Below are 20823 nucleotides of genomic sequence, written 5' to 3'. Positions count from 1 at the left end.
ATACAATTATACATAGTATAGTACAGTGTAGTAGGCTATGCCATCTAGGTTTGTGTAAGTTGACTGTATGACATAGCTATATACTATATACAGAGTGCTATACTTTTATACATCTGGTAGTGCAGTAGGTTTGTTTACGCCAGCATCACAACAAAAACATAATGCGGCCGGGTGCGGTGGCTCATGCCTGTAATCTCAGCACTTTGGGAGGCCGAGGCGGGCGGATCACCTGAGGTCAGGAGTTCAAGATCAGCCTGGCCAACATGGTGAAACCCTGCCTCTATTAAAAATACAAAAATTAGCCGGGCGTGGTGGCAGGCACCTGTAATGCCAGCTACTCAGGAGGCTGAGACAGGACAATCACTTGAACTGGGAGGTGGAGGTTGCAGTGAGCCGAGATTGCACCACTGCACTCCAGCCTAGGTGACAAGAGTGAAACTCTGTCTCGGGAAAAAAAAAAATGTAATGCATTGTGCTATGATAACAGAACAGCTACGATGTCACTAGGAGACAGGAATTTTTCAGATCCATTATAATCTTATGGGACCACCAACATATATGCGGTCTGTCGTTGACCAAAACATCATTCATTATGCAGTGCATGACTGTCCAGTCATATAAATTATAATAATAGAAAAAAATTAACAAAAATATAAAAGGCACATACTAAGTTGTTAACACAGGTTAACAATAAGGGAGAGGGTTCAACAAGCAAAAAAGAACTTGAACCTTCTCACAATTTTATATTAAAACGATGTATGTATGCATGTATATAAATATGTAAAAAAAATTTTAAATGTCTTTGGGAGGCCGAGGTGGATCACTTGAGGTCAGGAGTTTAAGACCAACCTAACCAATATGGTGAAACCCCATCTCTACTAAAAATACAAAAATTAGCCAGGCATGATGGTGGGCGCCTGTAATACTGGCTACTCAGGAGGCTGTGCAGGAGAATCCCTTGAACCCAGGAGGGGGAGGTTGCAGCGAGCCGAGATCGCACCACTGCACTCCAGCTTGGGTGACAGAGTGAGACTCCGTCTCAAAAAAAAGAAAGAAAAGAAAATTGTGTGGAATTACAGATTTTAGGTTTGTTTTCTTTTTTTTTAAAAAAAAAACAAAAAAACCACTTTTCCTAATGTATTACAAAGAGACTCCCCAAAAATGTTGTGGAAAAAATTTATAATACTAAAAAAATAGTAGGCCAGGCACAGTGGCTCATGTCTGTAATCCCAGCACTTTGAGAGGCTAAGGCAGGAGAATCGTGTGAGCCCAGGAGTCTGAAACCAGCCTGGGCAACATAGCAAGACCTTGTCTCCATAAAAAAAACAAAAAATTAGCCAGACACAGTGGTAAGTGCCTGTAGTCCCAGCTACTCAGCAGGCTGAGGTGGGAAGATTGCTTGAACCTCGGAGGTTTAGGCTGCAATGAGCTGTGAACTCCAACCTGGGCGACAGAGCAAGACCCCGTTTAAAAAAAAAAAAAAAGGAAGTTTATCTCTCTCTCATGTTCTGAGGTGAATGGTCTCAGTAGGTGGTATAGCTGTTTTTTAAAGTCACTCAGGGGCCCAGTATCCTTCTAGCATGTAGTTGCACAATCCTCTAGGACACTGTTACCATTTGCAGGGTTGGAGAAGAATCATTTCAGCTCCAACTGATGGGAAGCAAAGAGGCCAGAGAAGCAGGCAGGCTGTCTTGGAGCCTCCCTTGGAAATGGCACCCGCTGGAGCTCACAACTCATTGACAGGCACCTGGCCACTTGGTCAAACCTGACTGCAACAAGACTGAGCCATGTAGTATAATTGTGTGCCTCAGAAAACAAGGATGGATTCAACGTGGTAAGAAATCAGTAATCGCTGACAAAAAGTTATCTGGAATAATTTAAAATGCCCATGATTATGAAGTGGTTGCCATAAAAGGCAGGATAATTAATGGTTACATTTGAGCAGGGAGAGATTTTAATTGAGAAGTAAATTTTGAGGTGTTGGCAGTGTAAGTGGTAGTTACATGGATGTTCTCTTACATTAATTTAAGTTTTGCATTTTTAGTGTTTTTCATGACAAAGTGTTTTTACATAAAGATCTATACTTGTTTCAAAAAGATGTAACAGTCCAATCTTTACTGAATGTGTATCTTGAGTCACCTCAGTCAGTCTAGCAGATAAGAAAATTAGACCCCAAAATGACAAGTATCACAGGTTTAATACAGTTTGGTGTGACTTAGTGTTTGTAAAAGTAAATATTTGTAGTTTACTTCCATTAATTTCTGAGTTTAATTTCGATACTTATTTGGTATGAAATAGGCTCATGGAAATGAAACGCTAATTTACAATATTTTTCTTAGAAGAATTTGACATAATGACAGCTCAGTATTTGACAAGAATCCAGAGTCAATTAAAACTTTAGGTCTGGCCGGGCGCGGTGGCTCATGCCTGTAATCCCAGCACTTTGAGAGGCCAAGGCGGGCGGATCGCGAGGTCAGGAGATCGAGATCATCCTGGCTAGCACGGTGAAACCCCGTCTCTGCTAAAAATACAAAAAATTAGCCGGGCGAGGTGGCAGGCGCCTGTCGTCCCAGCTACGCGCGAGGCTGAGGCAGGAGAATGGCGTGAACCCCCAGGGGGCGGAGCCTGCAGTGAGCCGAGATCGTGCCACTGCACTCCAGCCTGGGTGACGGCGAGACTCCTTCTCAAAAAAAAAAAAGAAAAAAAAAACTTTAGGTCCAGCATCACTCATCAATAATCCACCAGCAATCCAACTTTAATTTGGATTCATATGACGAAGGAATAAAACTGGTGAGAATCTGTGGTGGAAAGACTCCAAAGTGGCCCTATGATCCCTGCCTCTTGGTATCATGTCCTCACATAACCCCAAACCGCTTTGTGTGTGAATGGGACTATTGATTAGCTTCTAACCAACAGAACACACCAAAGGCAGCGGCATGTATGTGATCACATTATATAAAACTGTGATGTCAGTCTTGCTAGGGAAAGTGAGCTGCCATACTGTAGGTTGCCCACATAGAGGATCACATGACAGGAACTGGGGATGCCTTCCAGACACCAGCCGGTGAGAAACTGAGACCCTTGGTCTGAAAGTCTATAAGAAACTGAATTCTGTCAACAACCATGTGAGCTTAGAAGAGAATGCTTCCCCACTGCAGCCTCAGGAGAGACACCAGACCTGGCTGACACCTGGAGTCCACCCTTGCAGAGGACCTAGCAGAGTCAGGTCCAGGCTCCTGATGCATAGAAACTGTATAACAATAATTGTGTTTTTTAAGCCAGTAAGTTTGTAGTAATAATGTTATACAGCAATAGAAAATACAAAATCCTTATGAAAATTCCACTATTTTTCCAAATCCAAGAGAGAAAAGTAGTATCATATCATTTTCTATTATCTTCTCAATAACCTTAACAAACAAAAGCCAGAATTTTAACGGGGTATTTTATTTTCAGAGACGAGCTCTTGCTATGTTGCCTAGGCTGGACTCGAACTCCTGGGCTGAAGTGATCGTCCCAGGCATTAACAACGTATTTTAGGACAACAATAAGAGCTTATATGAGATGGACTGACTGACATAAATTTTTCATCAGAGCCTCATATTATAGCTGCCAGAGGCATTTCATTATTCTTACCAGTTTTTGAAGGGGAGTATATTTCCACCTCTATCAAGTATGCACCCCTCTATTATTATAAAAAAATGGAATAATGTGATTATGGTTGTGTCTTACACTATCAATTGCTAGGCATGTAATTCACACTCAAAAATTCTTACCAGTTTATTAGTGACTTCTACTATAATAAAGTATATAAGCAACAGATGCCTGAATATGAATGGATCAAAACATTAACTGCAAATGTATCTTAATCAAGAAGATGTGTTTATAAGAGCTTTTGTATTAATATTTGGCAATACTCTCAATTATTTCAATTCAATTTCATTACTCAATTATATCTCACTCACTTATACCTTATTTTGTAGAAAGAGAAACCAACCACAAATTATTGGCCCAGATTTGCAAATTTAAAATAAAAACTGCTTGCTAGTAGCAAAAAAAAAACAAAAAACAAAAAACAAAACAAACACCAAAACCCCTGATGTTACAAACATTTCAGTGATATTTGTGAGCATATCACTGCTTTTACTGTTTTTTTTTTTTTTTTTTTTTTTTTTTTGAGATAGTCTCGCTCTGTCGCCCAGGCTGGAGATCTCAGCTCACTGCAAGCTCTGTCTCCTGGGTTCATGCCATTCTCCTGCCTCAGCCTTCCGAGTAGCTGGGACTACAGGCACCTGCCACCACTCCTGGCTAATTTTTTGTATTTTTAGTAGAGACAGTGTTTCACCGTGTTAGCCAGGATGGTCTCAATCTCCTGACCTCATGATCGCCCGCCTCGGCCTCCCAAAGTGCTGGGATTACAGGCGTGAGCCACCACGCCCGGCCCCACTGCTTTTACTATTATACCACATCATGAACCCATATACACTGATCCAATAATCCTTGCCACCTAAGAGTTTACATTTCTATAGCAGTATAATACACATATTGTCAAAAACATATCTCTTGTTCACCACACACAATAGCAAATGCTATGTACAGGTTTGATGACCTGAGAACCAAGATTAAAGCATCTCTTTCGAAGATACTAAAATACCTGATCCAGATTATAAGGGAATGTTTGACAGAAATACCTGGAATAAGGAAGAGAGTGTTACATTTTTAAAGCAACGAAGGTTAAGGGAACATGAAAGTTGGCAAGCAGAAGCTCAGTCTGCACTGAATGAGTGTAAAAGGGGCGGGAGCTGGGCTTCATCTGTCTACATGCATTCCATTTTCAATTCTTAGTCTTTAGAACAATTAACATTCAAAGTATCAAGAGAAAGAAAGGTTCATAAAAATTACTTACTCTCTGTCCTCTTTCCCCAAGTCTTAGAATCCACTAAATCACCCGAATGCATAGCAGACATAATCTTCTGAGCAACACTGGAGAGCGGTGTATTACAGAGATCAAAGCCTACCAATGCCTCATAATTTTCCATTTTCACAAAATCCTAAATGTAAGATTAACATAAGATAAATCCCATATATTCATTCTAAGACTATAAAACAGGAAATACAATTATTTTGAAAAATGTATATACCAACTTTCATTTAAAATGTCTATATTCATAACCACAGAAAATAGGCATCAATCATCCAATAATATAGAAATAAAAAAGCAAAATAGCTAGAGGCTTAATCCAGGTATCATAGTTAAATAGATAAAGAACTTATTTTCTAGGTAATCAATTTAGAAGCAATCTACTCAAATACTTCCTGAGGTTTGAAAAATGGTATTAAATCTTCAAATAGGCTGAGCGAAGCGGCTCATGCCTGTAATCCCTGCACTTTGGTAGACCGAGGCGGGTGGATCACCTGAGGTCAGGAGTTCGAGACCAATCTGGCCAACATGATGAAACCCCGTCTGTACTAAAAATACAAAAAATTAACCGGGCATGGTGGCGCCTGTAATCCCAGCTACTCGGGAGGCCTGAGGCAGGAGAACCACTTGAACCCAGGAGGCGGAGGTTGCAGTGAGCTGAGATCATGCCGCTGCACTCCAGCCTGGGCAACAAGAGTGAAACTCCGTCTCAAAAAATAAAAAAATAAAAATAAATAAATAAATCTTCAAATAAACATATCTGGTAACACGATTATAACTAACTTGGGTAATTATGGCAGACATCCAACTACCATCCGTGCCTTGATCCGCCCTGCTGGCCCCTTGGGCTGAGCAAGTGAAGGTTTGGGTGGGGACAGTATAAATCAAGCATCTGGGCAGGGGCATGGTGACTTACACCTGTAATGCCAGCACTCTGGAAGGCCAAGGTGGGTAGATCACTTGAGGTCAGGAGTTAGAGACCAGCCTGACCAACATGGTGAAACCCCGTCTCTACTGAAAATACAAAAATTAGCCAGGTGCAGTGGTGCACGCCTACAATCCCATCTACTCAGGAGGCTGAAGCAGGAGAATCACTTGAACCTGGGAGGCAGAGGTTGCAGTGAGCTGAGATCATTCCGCTGAACTCCAGCCTGAGTGACAGAGTTAGACTCTGTCTCAAAAATTAACTAATTGAATAAATCAAGCATCTGGCCACACATCTAAATATGTGACACTAATTTAAACAGAATATGCTACCATAAACCAGGAACCAGGTGACATATTTTCCACATTTTTGAAGAAAAGAAAAATTTTAAGTAAATTCTCTATCCCAAGATAGAATAGAAAAAAATACATACAACAAAAAAAAGTTGCTCAGGTGATAGGGAGCTGACAGCAAAATCTTAAACAAAATTTATTGCTACAAAATTAAGGTTTACATAAAATTTTAAATAACATAAACACAGTAATTGGCAAAATATTTTTGTTCAATGGGTTTCAAAAATCAAGAAGGTTCATCTGTCATCTAGGTATGCCTGTTTTCTGACGGTTATAGCTAAAAAGTTCCATAAAGACCACCCAAAACATGTAGTTTTTAGATTGGCATTCTATATTACAAACAGGTGAGGAATATTCTTAAAGGTATTCCTACAAAGCTCACATGGTATTTATCACAGGCCATGTATAAATTGGGCACTCAAGAAGCATCTGATGCAGTAACAGATGAGCTACTTCAAATTATTTTAGAGCAACGCTTAAAATATTTTCTGGTTGCCCAAATACCACTGTTAAATACAATGAAACATTTTTGCTCTTAAACTGATTAAAATAGTATCATACATCTTTTGAGCAACCACTTTTAGAGAATTTTGAAATTCAAATTTCATTTGAAAGTCATTTATGATGTGTAAGTCACATTAAAGTCAAAGCACTGCTGAGCAGTCTTGTAGAAACTTTTGAGTCCCCAGAATTCAGACTCTAAAATGAATGAAAGAAGGCCAAGGAAGTCCTAATACTCTATGGTACAAGTAGGGACATTAAAACAGCCTAAAGATCTATAGCAGAGAATTATGGAGGAATACAATTTGAGCAGCAGAATTTTATTTGACAGTCAAACATGAGGGGACTTGGCTATTTCACATATTAAGGTCTACAGATTTAAAAATGCTGACTAGAAGTTCTACACATTTTAAAATATTTAATAGCGGCTGAGCGTGGTGGCTCATGCCTGTAATTCCAGCACTTTAGGAGGCCAGGAGAGGGGATCAAGGTCAAGAGATTGAGACATCCTGTCCCAACGTGGTGAAACCCCGTTTCTACTAAAAATACAAAAAAATTAGCTGGGCGTGGCGGTGCGCGCCTATAGTCCCAGCTACTCGGGAGGCTGAGGCAGGAGAATCGCTTGAACCCGGAAGGCAGAGGTTGCAGTGAGCCAAGATTGTGCCACTGCACTCCAGCCTGGAGACAGAGTGAGACTCTGTCTCAAAAAAAAAAAAAAAAAAAAAAATTTAACAGCAGAAAATTTCTATTTCTAAAAAGAAAGTAAAGGAGAGCAATAACTATATTAAAAAAATTTGCATTATGTAATAATGCTTTTTCCCTGTAAGTAAAAAATTACCAGAACTAAGTACCACTAAACACATGCTCAAGTCATAAAAAGCACTGGTATTCTGAATGTACTACATGAGAAAAAACGCCAAATTAATATAATACTTGAATTCATCAAATGAAATTGTTCCATTGACCTCAAATTTTAAAAATTTAGTAGTGTTTATTATACACAGTCTTCTAATAAATAAAAGAGGACATGTAATAAAGATTCAGTTTTCAGTAATTTTCAATCTTCAAGACTAACAGCCTTAATCTTTGATTGAGTTTCTAAATTCTCCACAATATCTTTCAGATAATCTTCATCTTTTAAAAAATATACATAGAATTCTCTTTCCATTTGATGTAATTTATTATTTGCCAAAGTTTTTCTTTTTGTCTTCACATCAGCAAGAATATCAGTGAGGAGATGATTTAGCTTATTCAGTTGAGATTCAACTTGATGAAACTGCTCTGTTAACTCCTAAAAAAGGAAAATAAAAATAAAAATTCAAACACTTCATTCCTAACACCAATTATAAAATTAAAATATAATTTACATGGAAAGACTTTAAAGGACTTAATAACTTCCCGCAATTTTAGCAATAAATTAACCTCAATTTAAAATCCATAACAGGTTTAATATAAATTCTAAGTAAGATTAATTGCAACAACTTCTGATAGGTAATTTTAAGTGATTCAAAGGAAACTCTTCCTGAAGTGTACTTGATATGTAAGCTGTTCTGTGCATTCATATATTCAACAAATACTATTGTGCCAAGTACTGTTTTAGAGATTACTGATACAAGAATAAACAAAATCTCCCTCGTGGAGCTAATATTCTGCTTAATAAATCAAACCTTGTTTTAGCCTATTCTCTGTTTATTCTAGACAGAAGGTACAGAGAAAGTTGAAATGAAGACCAATAAAAGAGAATTATCTCAACACAAATCTCCATTTTTCATTTTTTCGTATTGTCTTACCAAATAGAATTACCCATGACATTCCACGAAAACCATCCTGACTCATCATATCATTTTCCTGCTCAAGAATCCAGCCATGCCGACCCTTCATATTTATTACAGTAAATTCAAATTCCTCAGTGTCTAGCATTTAAACCAGATTATTAACAAGTTTCCATAGCTTTCTAATCAAGCATTCTACTTATAAATTTTAGCCAGTATCACCAAAGAGGTCCTCTGAAAAATCTGTTGCTCTAACTATCCTCAATATTCCACAGCTTCTAGGCATGGTCCACAAATATCATAATTATCTGAGGTACTTGTTATGAAGACAGATTCCTGTACCCCCTCACTAGACTAAATTACTTAATCTCTGTACAGGGCTAGGAACCTGCGTTTTGATATGCTCCCTGATGATTCTAATGTACAAGTTCAAGAATGACTACTTAAGACCTGTCATAAATGCCAATTCACAGAGCAGTACTTCTTAAAATACATACTTTTGAAAATCAAGTAATTTCGACATTATATCTACATTTAGTGATCTCCTCTAAGACAAACTTGGTAAACTTGAATATACTGAGAAACAACAATCTCATCTTTACCTTCAATTAAATACTAAAGATTATACAGTTGCTAAAACAATATTGCTACAGATACTGAAGTTCAGCTTCATTAATAAAAGAAACACAAGTTAAAATTGATATGGCATTTTATATCACATTGAGCTAGGGAAAAACACTAATAATACCCACTGATAAGATTAGAGTGAAATTACCATATTTTAGTGATTCTTGGATGCATTTTTTTTCACATTTTAACATATCTGAAATGAAGATGCATCTTAATCAAGAACATCATATGATTGTTTCTGGCCAGGTACTCTTAAGAAATACTTTCTCATCAACGTTCTTGATATACAGTGTGGAAAATTACAGACAACTCTGAGTCAAAAAATAAGAGCAGAATTGAACATTGAAATGTGATGCTTTAGAACTACCCTAACCATTTAAATTGACTTATTTTTTTCCTTTTAACATATGTCCAAGAGTGGTATGATAAAAATCTATATCTACCTACACCTAAAAAGATCTTTTCTAGTAAGTATGAAAAACAAAAATTCTTAATAAGAAAACATTGTGTCGGTTTAACTAAGAGTTTTTCTTTTTTGGCAATTCATAAAATGATGGTGTGCCATATGGTCAATGGTGTCTAGTAGACACTTAAATAGTAGTGGTAGCATTATAAACTCCTTTAAAAAGCAATCTGACTGTATCAAAGGCAAAAAATGTGTATATACTACCCTGGCACAAAAAACCCCAATGATCCTATTTCCAAGAATTTATCCAGATAAAAGTATCCAACAACAAAAAGCTATATACGCAAAGATACACATGATATTGTTCAAGAGCAAACAAAAGAAAAAAATGAAGACTATCAAAATGCCCAATAACAATAACCAGCTACAAAATTGATGGCATAGTAATTAAATCAAGACAGTATAGTTAACATTAAAAGTTAAGAAAACTATTTAGAGAGTAAAAATGTTTATTTCATCATGCTAAGTAAAAACAAAACTATGGTCTTTGCTGAGGGTCTTTAGAAGTTAGCAACATGGCAGAAGACATGAAGGTCAAAATTAAGAACTACAGGACTGTCCCATTTGACAGCCACTTTGTCAACTAGAACCAGAACATGAACTGCTGGCAGAACTACCTGGACTTCTACCACTCCAAGAGGGCAATGACTGCTAAAGGGGGTGATGTCTCTGTGTGCAAATGGTACTGGCATGTGTACAAGTCCCTCTGCCCCATATCCTTGGTCTTGACCTGGGACAAAGGCATGTTTCCTGGGAAAATCTGAACTGGCTCCACCCCACCTTTCCTCTGTTCTCCATCCTTCCCCCAGGGTGGTAAAGGGGGACCTGGGTACATGATGATCCCTACCCTGGGTCCGTGAATCAAGACTTAACTAATAATAAAAACTTACTGGAAAAGCGTAAAGAAAACTATATGCCTTACATTACTAAGCAAAAGAAAAATGGCAAAGGAATATTAATATTAGACAAAACAATATCAAGACAAAAAGCATCACCAGGAATAGTCATTATGTAATGCTAAATGCTTTGATTCACTGCAATTTAAAATGACCAGGATAATTATTCACTGCAATTTTAAAGCTGGATATAACTTATAAAATAGACTCAAAATACGTACAGAAAAAAATGATATACAACTACATGGAGAAATTTTCTTCTTTTTTGAGACCGAGTCTTGCTCTGTCAGGCTGGAGTGCAGTGGCATGATCTTGGCTCACTGCAACCTTTGCCTCCCGGGTTCAAGGGATTCTCCTACGTCAGCCTCCCAAGTAGCTGGGATTACAGTCACCCACCACCACGCTCAGCTAATTTTTGTATTTTTAGTAGAGACGGGGTTTCACCATCTTGGCCAGGCTGGTCTTGAACTCCTGACCTTGTGATCCACCCGCCTCGGCCTCCCAAAGTGCTGGGATTATAGGCGTGAGCCACCGCGCCCGGCCTATGTGGAGAAATTTTCAAATCCACCATCATAGTGGAAATTTTTACACAATTCTCAATAGATCAAGAAGACAAAAATCAGTAATGGGAGACCTTTCAAAAAACAAATCACAGATACCACTTCACACCCATTGGGATGGCTACTATTTTAAAAACCACAGGAAATAACAAGTGTTGGCAAAGATGTGGAGAAACTGGAAATGTGCAGCTGTGAGACATGACTATCATAGCAGTATGATCTATAGTAACAAAAACTGTAAATAACCTAAATGTCTGTCAATCTAACAGATAATTTCATTGTGGAATATCATATAATGGAATACTAACTATACAAAAGAGAAAACTATGAATGAACTATACAGCTTTACGTGTATCAACATGAGTGAGTCTCAAAAACATGTTAAGCCATTGAAAAAGCAAGCAAGTCATTGAAGGATACATACCTTCAATATACATGCCTTTGGTATAACACCACTAGTATAATAACAGCATATAAAGTTCAACAACATATAAAACTAAATACACAGTCTAGGAATATATATATGTGTGTATATGTGTGTGTGTAATAAAACTATACATAAAAGCAAGAAAATAATGAACAAAATTAAGCATGGTAGTTACTCTTTGAAGATGAGAGACGAATTATATTAGGAGGAGCATGTACCATTAAGTGTACACAGAGGATTTTAAAGATATAAAGGCAATCCTGTATTTGCTAAGATGAGTGAAAAAAATACAGAGGCGATTTTATTTTTTAACACTAATATAAACATTACATATCCTTTTGTGTCTGAAAAATTATATACATTTTTAAATTTCTGTGCACACTCATCAAAACTATCTGAAAAACATTTATATGTGAACAAAAATTAGGAGATATAGAAATATACTTTATATTAAGGCAATGAAATTGGGGTAATATTTTCCTCATGTTAACATTTTCTTTAATATCTTTTACAACCAGCATTTTTTTAAAAAGCATTTTTAACTACTATGGCAAATACCCACCTGATCACTAAGCAAAAGCTGATTTCCTCCTTGATACAAAGTATCGCAAAGCATGTCCACATCCTTATTCCGTCTGGACAGAAAGAAAGAGTGTTCTTGAGCAGATACTGCCAACTGATCTTGTACTAAAGAAACATTCTGTTTCAATTTCTCAGCCACCTCCTCAAGGTTTCCATGAGTTAGAAACAAGTCTTTTTTCTTATTCTCTCCCTCCAAAAGTTGGTAAAGCCTAAAATGTAAAAATTAAAATTATAGGGAAAAATTATCAAGTCAGTATCATTTTCAAAATTACAATCCACTGTATTGGAGCATTTGTGGGGATAGATAGCTAAGTAACAACTTATAAAAATATTGGCTGGGTACGGTAGCTCACGCCTGTAATCCTAGCACTTTGGGAGGCCAAGGCGGGCGGACTGCCTGAGCTCAGGAGTTTGAGACTAGCCTGGGCAACACAGTGAAACCCCATCTCCACTAAAATACAAAAAAAAAAAGTTAGCCGGGCATGGCGGCATGCACCTATAGTCCCAGCTACTCGGGAGGCTGAGGCAGGAGGATTGCTTGAACCCGGGAGGCAGAGGTTGCAGTGAACCAAGATCACGCCACTGCACTCCAGCCTGGGCGACAGAGTGAGACTCCATCTCCAAAAAATAATAATAATAATTTGTGTGCCTGCAAAAATCAAGCAACTGAAACCATTCTAACTGTAATACTATTTCAGTACAGAAATATATGTTCTAACTACTACATTAGATAAAGTCTATTACTGAATTCCGAGTTTCCCCACCATCCAAGTTTTAGATATAAAATTCTTCTTAACTTTAACTGCCACTAACGTACTTCAAAGTGCACTTCAGAGATAACCTCCGAAGAAAACACTTGTCTCATAGAATATAACTATGATGTAGTAGAAACAACAACAGGCTATGGCTCATGCCTGTAATCCCAGCATTGTGGGAGGGTTACTTGAGCCCAAGAGTTCAAGACCAGACTTGGCAACATATTGAAGCCCCATCTCTACAAAATTTTTTTTTTTTAATTAGCCAGGCATGGTGGCACGTGCCTGTAGTCCTAACTACTCAGGAAGTTGAGGCAGGAGGATCACTTGAGCCCAGGAGCTGGAGGCTGCAGTGAGCTATTATCACATCACTGCACTCCCACCTAGGCAAGAGAGTGAGACCTTGTCTTAAAAGGAAAGAAAAGGAAGGAAAGGAAGGGAAAGAAGAGAGAAAGAGAGAGAAAGGAAGGGAAAGGAAGGGAAAGGAAGGGAAAGGAAGGAAAGGAAGAAGGGAAGGAAGGAAAAAACAAGCAAGCAAGCAAGCAAGCAATGAATTTGAAACGGAAGACCTAGGTCTAGGTCTGAGTTTTCTGTTATGTGAAACCTAGGGCAAATCAATCTCTGAGACTTATTTCCACATCTTAACTACTACACATCTTAACCTACCTATATTACAGGATTGTGGTGGGGTTAAAAGAGAAAAACTAAAATTGTTAAACAATGTAAAATATAAAAATAAATGTAAAATTTAAACAATGTAAAATGTAAATAAAGAGTTACATAAATAGCTATAATAGTAAACTTTTGCTCAGAATTTTTTAAATAGTTATTTTATCAAGTTGTAACAGACTTCCTAAAACTGGTTCAATCCCAAAGCTGCCAATTAGTCTTATAGATGCAACTACACAATTCCAGGGGTATCATTCACATAGATCATGATGTCAATGGTATCCCCCTGAAATTGTGCAATGAGGCAACTCTATCCAGGCCCCTCATTTTTTTAACAAGAAAACAAAAAGATTAGATGCTTTTACCCTAGTCCTGGAGAAAAATGAGGAGTAGGAGCCAGATTTTTGAGGTCTTAAGACTACTTTAGCCCTCCAATTTTCAGTATCCCTCTGCCATCAATTGCTCAGACATCCAGATGAAGCTTGGCAGCTAGCATTCATTCTCAGTGATTCTCCTGACTACACACAGAAATGAAGTCTAACCTCTCTACTGCTACCTTCTCCAAATGCAGTCAATCCCCTGCCCAGCAATACCTACTATGCTGAGCTGTATTCAAACTTCCTGCCCCAAATCTAAAATAAGGTATATAAATAATGATGCCTAAAGGGGAATAAACCCATTCATTCCTCCAACTCATCCACTTAAGCTATAAAGTAGCTATTTTCAGATCTAACGTAAATGGAAAAGGCAGCAAAAAAACTAAAAATGAAAAAAAAAGGCATATGAAAATGGAAAAAAAAAGGCCAAAAGTGAAATGCAAAGATAAAAAACTTCCAAAATTTTAGCTCAAACTCTCTCCAGTATTTTGCAAAAACAAAAGGAAATATTTGCTAAAGAAACAATGAAGCATACGTACCTATGAGTAGAATAATCCTTAGTATCAATGGTATTCCTTGGATTTATCTGCTGAGAAACTGACGGATCTGTTAACATTTCTAATTGCTTGTAGAGCATCATGTTACTTTGACTAAGTTCTTGAACCAATTTTTCAAGTTGACGATATATGTCCCGATGCTTTCTTAATTCAATTTCATATGATAACTGTAGAAGTTCAAATGACGCCTTTTGTTTTATTAATTGATTTAAAACTAACTCTTGTCTTGCTGTATAATAATCTTGTTTAGCAATCTGCAGATCAAAATCTCCCTTTACCACTGGCATATTCAATAACTGGGCATTCTCTCTTACCACAGCAGGTAAACTTCTGTCCTTTATTTGAGTGATCTGTTTTTCAAGTTTCATAATCTCACTGGTCAAGCTAGAAATTTTAGCATCCAAATTTTCTTTGTCCACAGCCTATACAAAGAAAAGCAATCACATGTCAAACTGTATGCCTAAATTTGAAATCATCTTAAGATTATTTTCACTTTCCACTTTAAGTGACCAGATAATAAGCTCAATGAATGAAAACTAATTTAATATTCATATAAACAAAAATTACAGTTTAAAAGGGAAAAATGTGGACTAAGTCAAGGGTATGAATTACTAAATTTTACTGCTATTACTACCATATATATAGTAACAGCTACCAAAATAGAGATCTTATTATACTTGTTTTAATCAGAATCATTATTAATAGCACACTATTCACTGAATGCAAGTATATGTTACTAGTTTTTCTTAAGTTAAAATTACCTAAATAGGTCCTAGTCAGCCAGTTGATTTCAGCACTTCTACATAATTATTGGATTTCCTATATCACTCAAATTTTTTGTCAGCTATAGAAACTAACTTGGTGCTGATATTCACATTCAGAAAAGTTACATTTTTACTCAAGTATCTAGCAGTTATATTACCAAGAAAACAAGCTCTCCAAGAGTGCAGACATCTGCAATACATCTATCCATATATTCTCAAAAAGAAATCAGTTTCAGTCTACTGAACCTGGACCTCTGACTTCATTAGCACTATGCTCTGGTTGGAGCAAATGAGGCAGAATACCCGTAATAAAGCAATTAGTTTCTAGCCACATCTTAAAAAGAAAATTTCAGTCTAGTCTGTATCTGCATTACACAAATTTAAAATTCAGAATGCAAATTAAAGCACTTTTGTTTAAAATAAATTAGATAATGTGGTTGAGATTATAATTACTATTGCTGCCCTCCATTAACGTATGGATCTACTTGTATGAAACATTGATACAGATCACAAATAAGCACTGAACAAAGAGAAAATAAAATGTAATCTCTTATTAGATGCACCATTCTAAAGTACTTTAACAGCAGTATTATATCCTCTATTCCTAACAATAATTACAACGTGAATCCAATCTCATTTCTTATGCTTACCTTGCTGGTTAGGCTATGAAGACTCTCCTCTGCCCATTTTATACTTGACTTCATGCTCGAATTACTTGCTTTCAAGTGAATTAACTGATGTTGAGCACAAATGTATGCGAGCTGCAGTCTAGCCATCTCTAGTCGTCTCTCCTCAAGGATTTCTTGATTATCACAAATAGATGGTGTCTGTATATCTAAAAGTTGAAAATTGTCTTCATTTGAACTTTCAACTACTTCATGTATACCCTGAAAGAACTGTTTTTTGGTATACAAAGTTAATGCTGCTGTGCTTTGCTCTTCCTGACTTAAGTATTTTTCCAAGGAAAATTGTGATAAAAATACCAGTGGATTTGTCCCTTGACCTAAATTAGAATGTCTGAAGAACATCATCAATTGTGTAACTTCATCAGTAAGAGCCTGAAGTTCATTACTGATCTTAGTGATCATTGCATTTAGAATTCCTTGACTCTGCTTCAGCTTCTTAGTGGCTTCTTCTTCTTTAGCATTTAACCTCAGAGATTTGTGGCTAGTTACTGAAGCCATCAATTGACATTTATTACGTCGCTGAATTTTTAGGTTCTTTAATTTCAGTAGAGTTTGAACCTCATCCTCTAATTTCTCCAGCTCTTTATCATCCAGTCTAGGTGTCTTCAAATCAGAAGTTTTACACGTTTTAAGAGCTTCATCCAATGCTGCCCCTTCTAGGATAGGCTTGCCTGATTTCTGAAGAATGCTAAAAGCTTCCAATTCTCTTTCAGACAACACGTTCTGTTCATTCACATTCCCACAAAACCACTTCAGAAACGATTCATCTTCAACGCCCTCAAACAACCAGTCAAAGTCTTCTCCATTAAGATTATCAGCTTTGGGATAACCAATTTTTTTTAACGTTTCTACAAACTCATTTCCACAACTCATGGTTTAACTGCCCCAATTTTGTTGTATCTGATATGGGTTTACGGTGTTGATTTTTAGAAAATAAATCCAAACAGAAAAAAAGCTACGTTTTATACCAAGTCCACAGAGAAGGAAAAATATATTTTTAGAATCTATAATGATTCCTCCTAGGGGGGAAGAAAACAAGTATTAGACCACAAATATGACGACAGTGTTTTTAAAAAGAAGACACAGACAAATATCACATGATATCTGAGAGCGGGATAACTGACAGGTAGTCGTGGCTGCAATGTTTGATGATGATAAAGAGAAACAGAAACAATTAGGCTAGTTCTCAGAAAACCGCAACAGTAACGAAAATTAATTAAGAAAGTGGATCTATTTGGATCCATTTTATCTTTTTTTCCAAAGATAAAATGGTTTAAAATGCATTACACTTTATAGAGCAACATTTGTTTTTAATTCAAAATTCAAAATAAATGGATCCAAACAAACTCAAGCCACCAGGAGGCTAGGCAGCCTCTCTTCCCTGCCCTCCGTACGTAAGAAAACGCAAATAAGTATGGCACATCTTCTGAAAATCAACTAAATATTTACCTCAACGACTCGTCGGGCAAGGCTCCACCTCCAGAGTCCACCACTGCGACGCGGAGAACAGCAGGAGCAGCAGGGAAGCGCGCGGCCACAATTAAGGCTGCTTCGGACCGGCCTTCAGCCAGCGCTGAGGCAGCCCCGACGCCGCGGCCGCGCGAACCCCAGAGGCGGCGGCAGGCCCCAGGGATCCGCGACCCCAAGGCCGCGATACACCTGACGCACCAGCGGCAAAACTTGCCTTCCGAGGGTCACCCAGCTGTGACACCTAAGCACGGTAACAAAACAAACGCACAAGCCCACCGAATCGCCGTCGACACCGAGCTGCAGAAGCCGGGGGTGACAGGCCCCGCGCAGCCCCTGCCACAGCTCCTCGCCCAGCGGACCGGGCCGTGATCCCCGGGCAGCTGCTGGAGCACCTGGAAGGAGCCCCCAGGAGCGCAGGAAAAAAAGAGGCAGCTGGGTGCATACGGGGATCGCGGCCACTCCTCCAGCCCCACACCCCGGCGCCCAGAACCGAGGCCCCGGTCAGTCACCTCAGGAAGCTCCGCTCGCTTCTCACAGGAACCCGCCGCCACCGCCCTCCGTACCCCGCGCGCCTCGCACTGCCTGACGGGAACGCCTGCACGCGCGCACGCGCACAAGGCGGCGGCGGGGGTCGTGGGGATGACTGCGCAGGCGTAGTGTAAAAAGAGGCGGAGTCGGCGAGGCTGGACTGTGGGGTGGAGCTGAACAGGCGGCGCTCCGCCCCCTGCCGCTGCGGGCATCCTGCCTCCTGGGCGGGGCGCAGGCCAGAGAGAGGCGGGGTCTGGGCCGAGCAGGGCGGGGACAGGGCCTGGACAGGGGCGGGGACTGGGCAGGGGGCGGGGACTGGGCAAGAAATGGGGTGCAGAGGAGTGCGGTGGGGCGCCCTCTGGGGGGGCTGAAGCTGCGGGCCTGCTCTCAACGGAGCCGTCAGTTGTGCTTCAGGCCTGCCCTGCCCCGTACTTCAATCTAGACCCTCTGAAGGCACTTTTGAGGGCTACAAAGAGCAGCACAGGTTGGTGGTTGCGAGACAGGCTGGAGCCCGGCGGTGATAGCGCTCGCCCCCGAGAGAGACGAGTTCCCACATCCACAGCAGCCCGAGCAGTGCCTGGTACATTTTAAGGGTTAGGGGTTGTTCGCTTAGAATCTTTTACAATGAACTTTATTTTGCAAAAACACTTAATTTCCAATCCCTCACCTGACCACTATGTAAAAGCTGACTTCCGGCCAGGCGCGGTGGCTCATGCCTGGAATCCCAGTACTTTGGAAGGCCGAGGCGGGTGGATCATGAAGTCAGGAGTTCAAGACCAGCCTGGCCAAGATGGTGAAACCCCATCTCTACTAAAATATACAAAAATTAGCCGGGCGCGGTGGTGGGCGCCTGTAATCCCAGCTACTCGGGAGGCTGAGGCAGGAGAATTGCTTGAACCCAGGAGGTGGAGGTTGCAGTGAGCCGAGATCATGCCACTGCACTCTAGCCTGGGCGACAGAGCAAGACTCTGACTCAAAAAGAAAGAAAAAAAAAAGCTGACTTCCTCCACAATTCCCTTTTCAAAATGTTAGAAATAAACGGAGTGGCCTGAGTTAAATACATCGATGTATTTAACTCAGAGAGGATGGTACACTATTTCCAAAAAGGATGGCAGTCAGTGAAAGATGACTGAAACGAGATTGCTAAATTTCATGTGAATCTGGCTGATGCCAGACCTCTGTATTGGACAGAATTCGTTTGCATCTCTACCAAACAAAAATCCTTTGCCACTCCTCAGTCTTCCACAGGTTAGCAGGGGCTTTGGTCATGGGTAAATATAATAGTACTCCCTCCCTTCAGGGTCAAATGACCTTAAAGGTGGCTTGTCAGACAATGTTCTAGTCCAGGGTGACTAGGTAGAAGTCGTTTGGATAGTTTTTCTTAATATTTTTAAGGCGAGAAATAAGAATGTTCTAAGGCAAATATTGTAATCTGATCGAGTCAAAGATATTTCCTATTCATTCTTCACTTGTTTTACATTTTTTTTCCTCCTCTTTTAAAAGTCAGTAAGGCCTAAAATGATCTGAAAAACAAACATGATGGGAAAAAATTCACAGAGTGGTGCCCAATCTGCAGGCAGGGAACCAGGGATGCTGGAACGGGGAGGCCTGGTGGGAGGACCCTTGCAGCCCGGGGTTGGAGGTCGGACGTGTGCATCAGGGGACAGAGTTGAGCCAGTTTGGACAGGAGGAAGTGGGAGCTGTGCAGGCAATGCCTTCCAGAAATGTTGCTGATGAGGCAAAGACTGGGTGGGAGGAGCGTGACAGAGAGAGAGAGATACAGAGAGAGACAGAGACAGAGACACAGAGAGACAGAGACAGAGAGACAGAGACAGAGACAGAGAGACACAGAGATAGAGACACAGAGAGAGACAGACAGAGGAGAGAGACAGAGAGAGAGAGCATGCAAAACAACACAAGCTGAGCGGGTGGGAATGCAGGGCTGAGGGGAGGATTTTTTATTTTGTTTTGTTTGAAAATGAGAGGAACTCGGGGATATTTATAGACTGCAAGGAGGAACTCTGAGGAGATAGCATTAAAGATGGCAGAAAGACAAGGGGCTCCTTTATAGAAAGAGATCCCTGGAGGGCAGGAGGGGTGTACTCCAGAGCCCTAGAGGCCGTTCTAGAAACTCACTTTCCTAGTGACTCCTGGATGGTTTCTTGGGCCACAAATTAATTCTCCATCTGATTTTGAATTGCTGACCATAGTTATTTGTTGGAAAGGTGTTTATGAGACCATAAAAGCCATAAAACCATTAAGTAAAAATTACAACAGTATGAGCCCTTGGAGTACAAATGACAAACACAATAGTTTTAACTCTACAGACATGGAAAGTTTTCTTCAGCTTGCCTTGGGAATTTAAGAAAGCAAGTATGTTACACTTATTTCCAGGGTAAGCTTTCTTTTCAGCAGTCAAAATTATTTGGGGTTTTAGTAAGGTCAAAAGATAAATGGAACCCAGGAATTAATCCTCCCTGAGAAAGCCCAGGAGAATATAATGGACTAAACAGACCTAGAGACAGAGCTGTGAGGATCAAGTGTTTTTGCTGTTTGCTTTTTCTCCTTCCGGTGGAAGCGATTTTCTCCTATTAGTAGTAGTAAAAAATATTTTAGGTTTTGGACAGTATCTTTGCAGACTATTTTTAAACTTCAGAAGTAACAGTCAGATGCTAAAGATTATTTCTTTTAGATGTAGTTTTCCATGAATTTTTTGGGACTCTATTCTGCAAGCAATGGAGAATGGGGGCCGTTTTCAACCAGGAGAGTGAATTCTCAGGTGTGTGTTAGAAGCATAATTCTGCAAGACGAAAAATGACAAAAGGTGGTAAGAGACATGATACAGGCCGGGCGCGGTGGCTCACGCTTGTAATCCCAGCACTTTGGGAGGCCGAGGCGGGCGGATCACGAGGTCAGGAGATCGAGACCACGGTGAAACCCCGTCTCTACTAAAAATACAGAAAATTAGCCGGGCGTGGTGGCGGGCG

General features: G+C 39.6%; 2 protein-coding genes and 1 pseudogene across 2 annotated transcripts in view; 1 reads left to right on the top strand and 2 right to left on the bottom strand.

Annotated features, from left to right (window-relative positions):
- The window catches only part of POLN (DNA polymerase nu), a 170014-nt gene extending 152688 nt beyond the window's left edge, over positions 1 to 17326 (bottom strand). The window contains exons 1-2 of the mRNA XM_032135450.2: positions 17288 to 17326; positions 4904 to 5048 (exon numbers count right to left, since the gene is read on the bottom strand). Coding sequence (XP_031991341.1) covers positions 4904 to 5036 — 133 coding nt within the window. The 5' untranslated portion in view covers positions 5037 to 5048; positions 17288 to 17326. The remainder of the gene's footprint in view (positions 1 to 4903; positions 5049 to 17287) is intronic.
- HAUS3 (HAUS augmin like complex subunit 3) lies at positions 6301 to 17400 on the bottom strand. Its single transcript, XM_032135451.2, has 5 exons — positions 17288 to 17400; positions 15803 to 16857; positions 14371 to 14810; positions 12011 to 12239; positions 6301 to 7988 (listed from the first exon to the last, which is right to left on the bottom strand). The coding sequence occupies exons 2-5, from the start codon at positions 16709 to 16711 to the stop codon at positions 7755 to 7757; spliced, it is 1812 nt and encodes a 603-aa protein (XP_031991342.1). The 5' UTR covers positions 16712 to 16857; positions 17288 to 17400; the 3' UTR covers positions 6301 to 7754.
- LOC116456685 (cytochrome c oxidase subunit 6B1-like) lies at positions 10081 to 10329 on the top strand (annotated as a pseudogene).
- Positions 17401 to 20823: the final 3423 nt, after the last annotated feature.

Source organism: Hylobates moloch, unplaced genomic scaffold (genome assembly GCF_009828535.3).
Source record: "Hylobates moloch isolate HMO894 unplaced genomic scaffold, HMol_V3 SCAFFOLD_17, whole genome shotgun sequence".
Lineage (NCBI taxonomy): Eukaryota > Metazoa > Chordata > Mammalia > Primates > Hylobatidae > Hylobates > Hylobates moloch.
The sequence above is the reverse complement of the archived record's forward strand: the minus strand, read 5'-3'. Positions and strand labels throughout refer to the sequence as shown.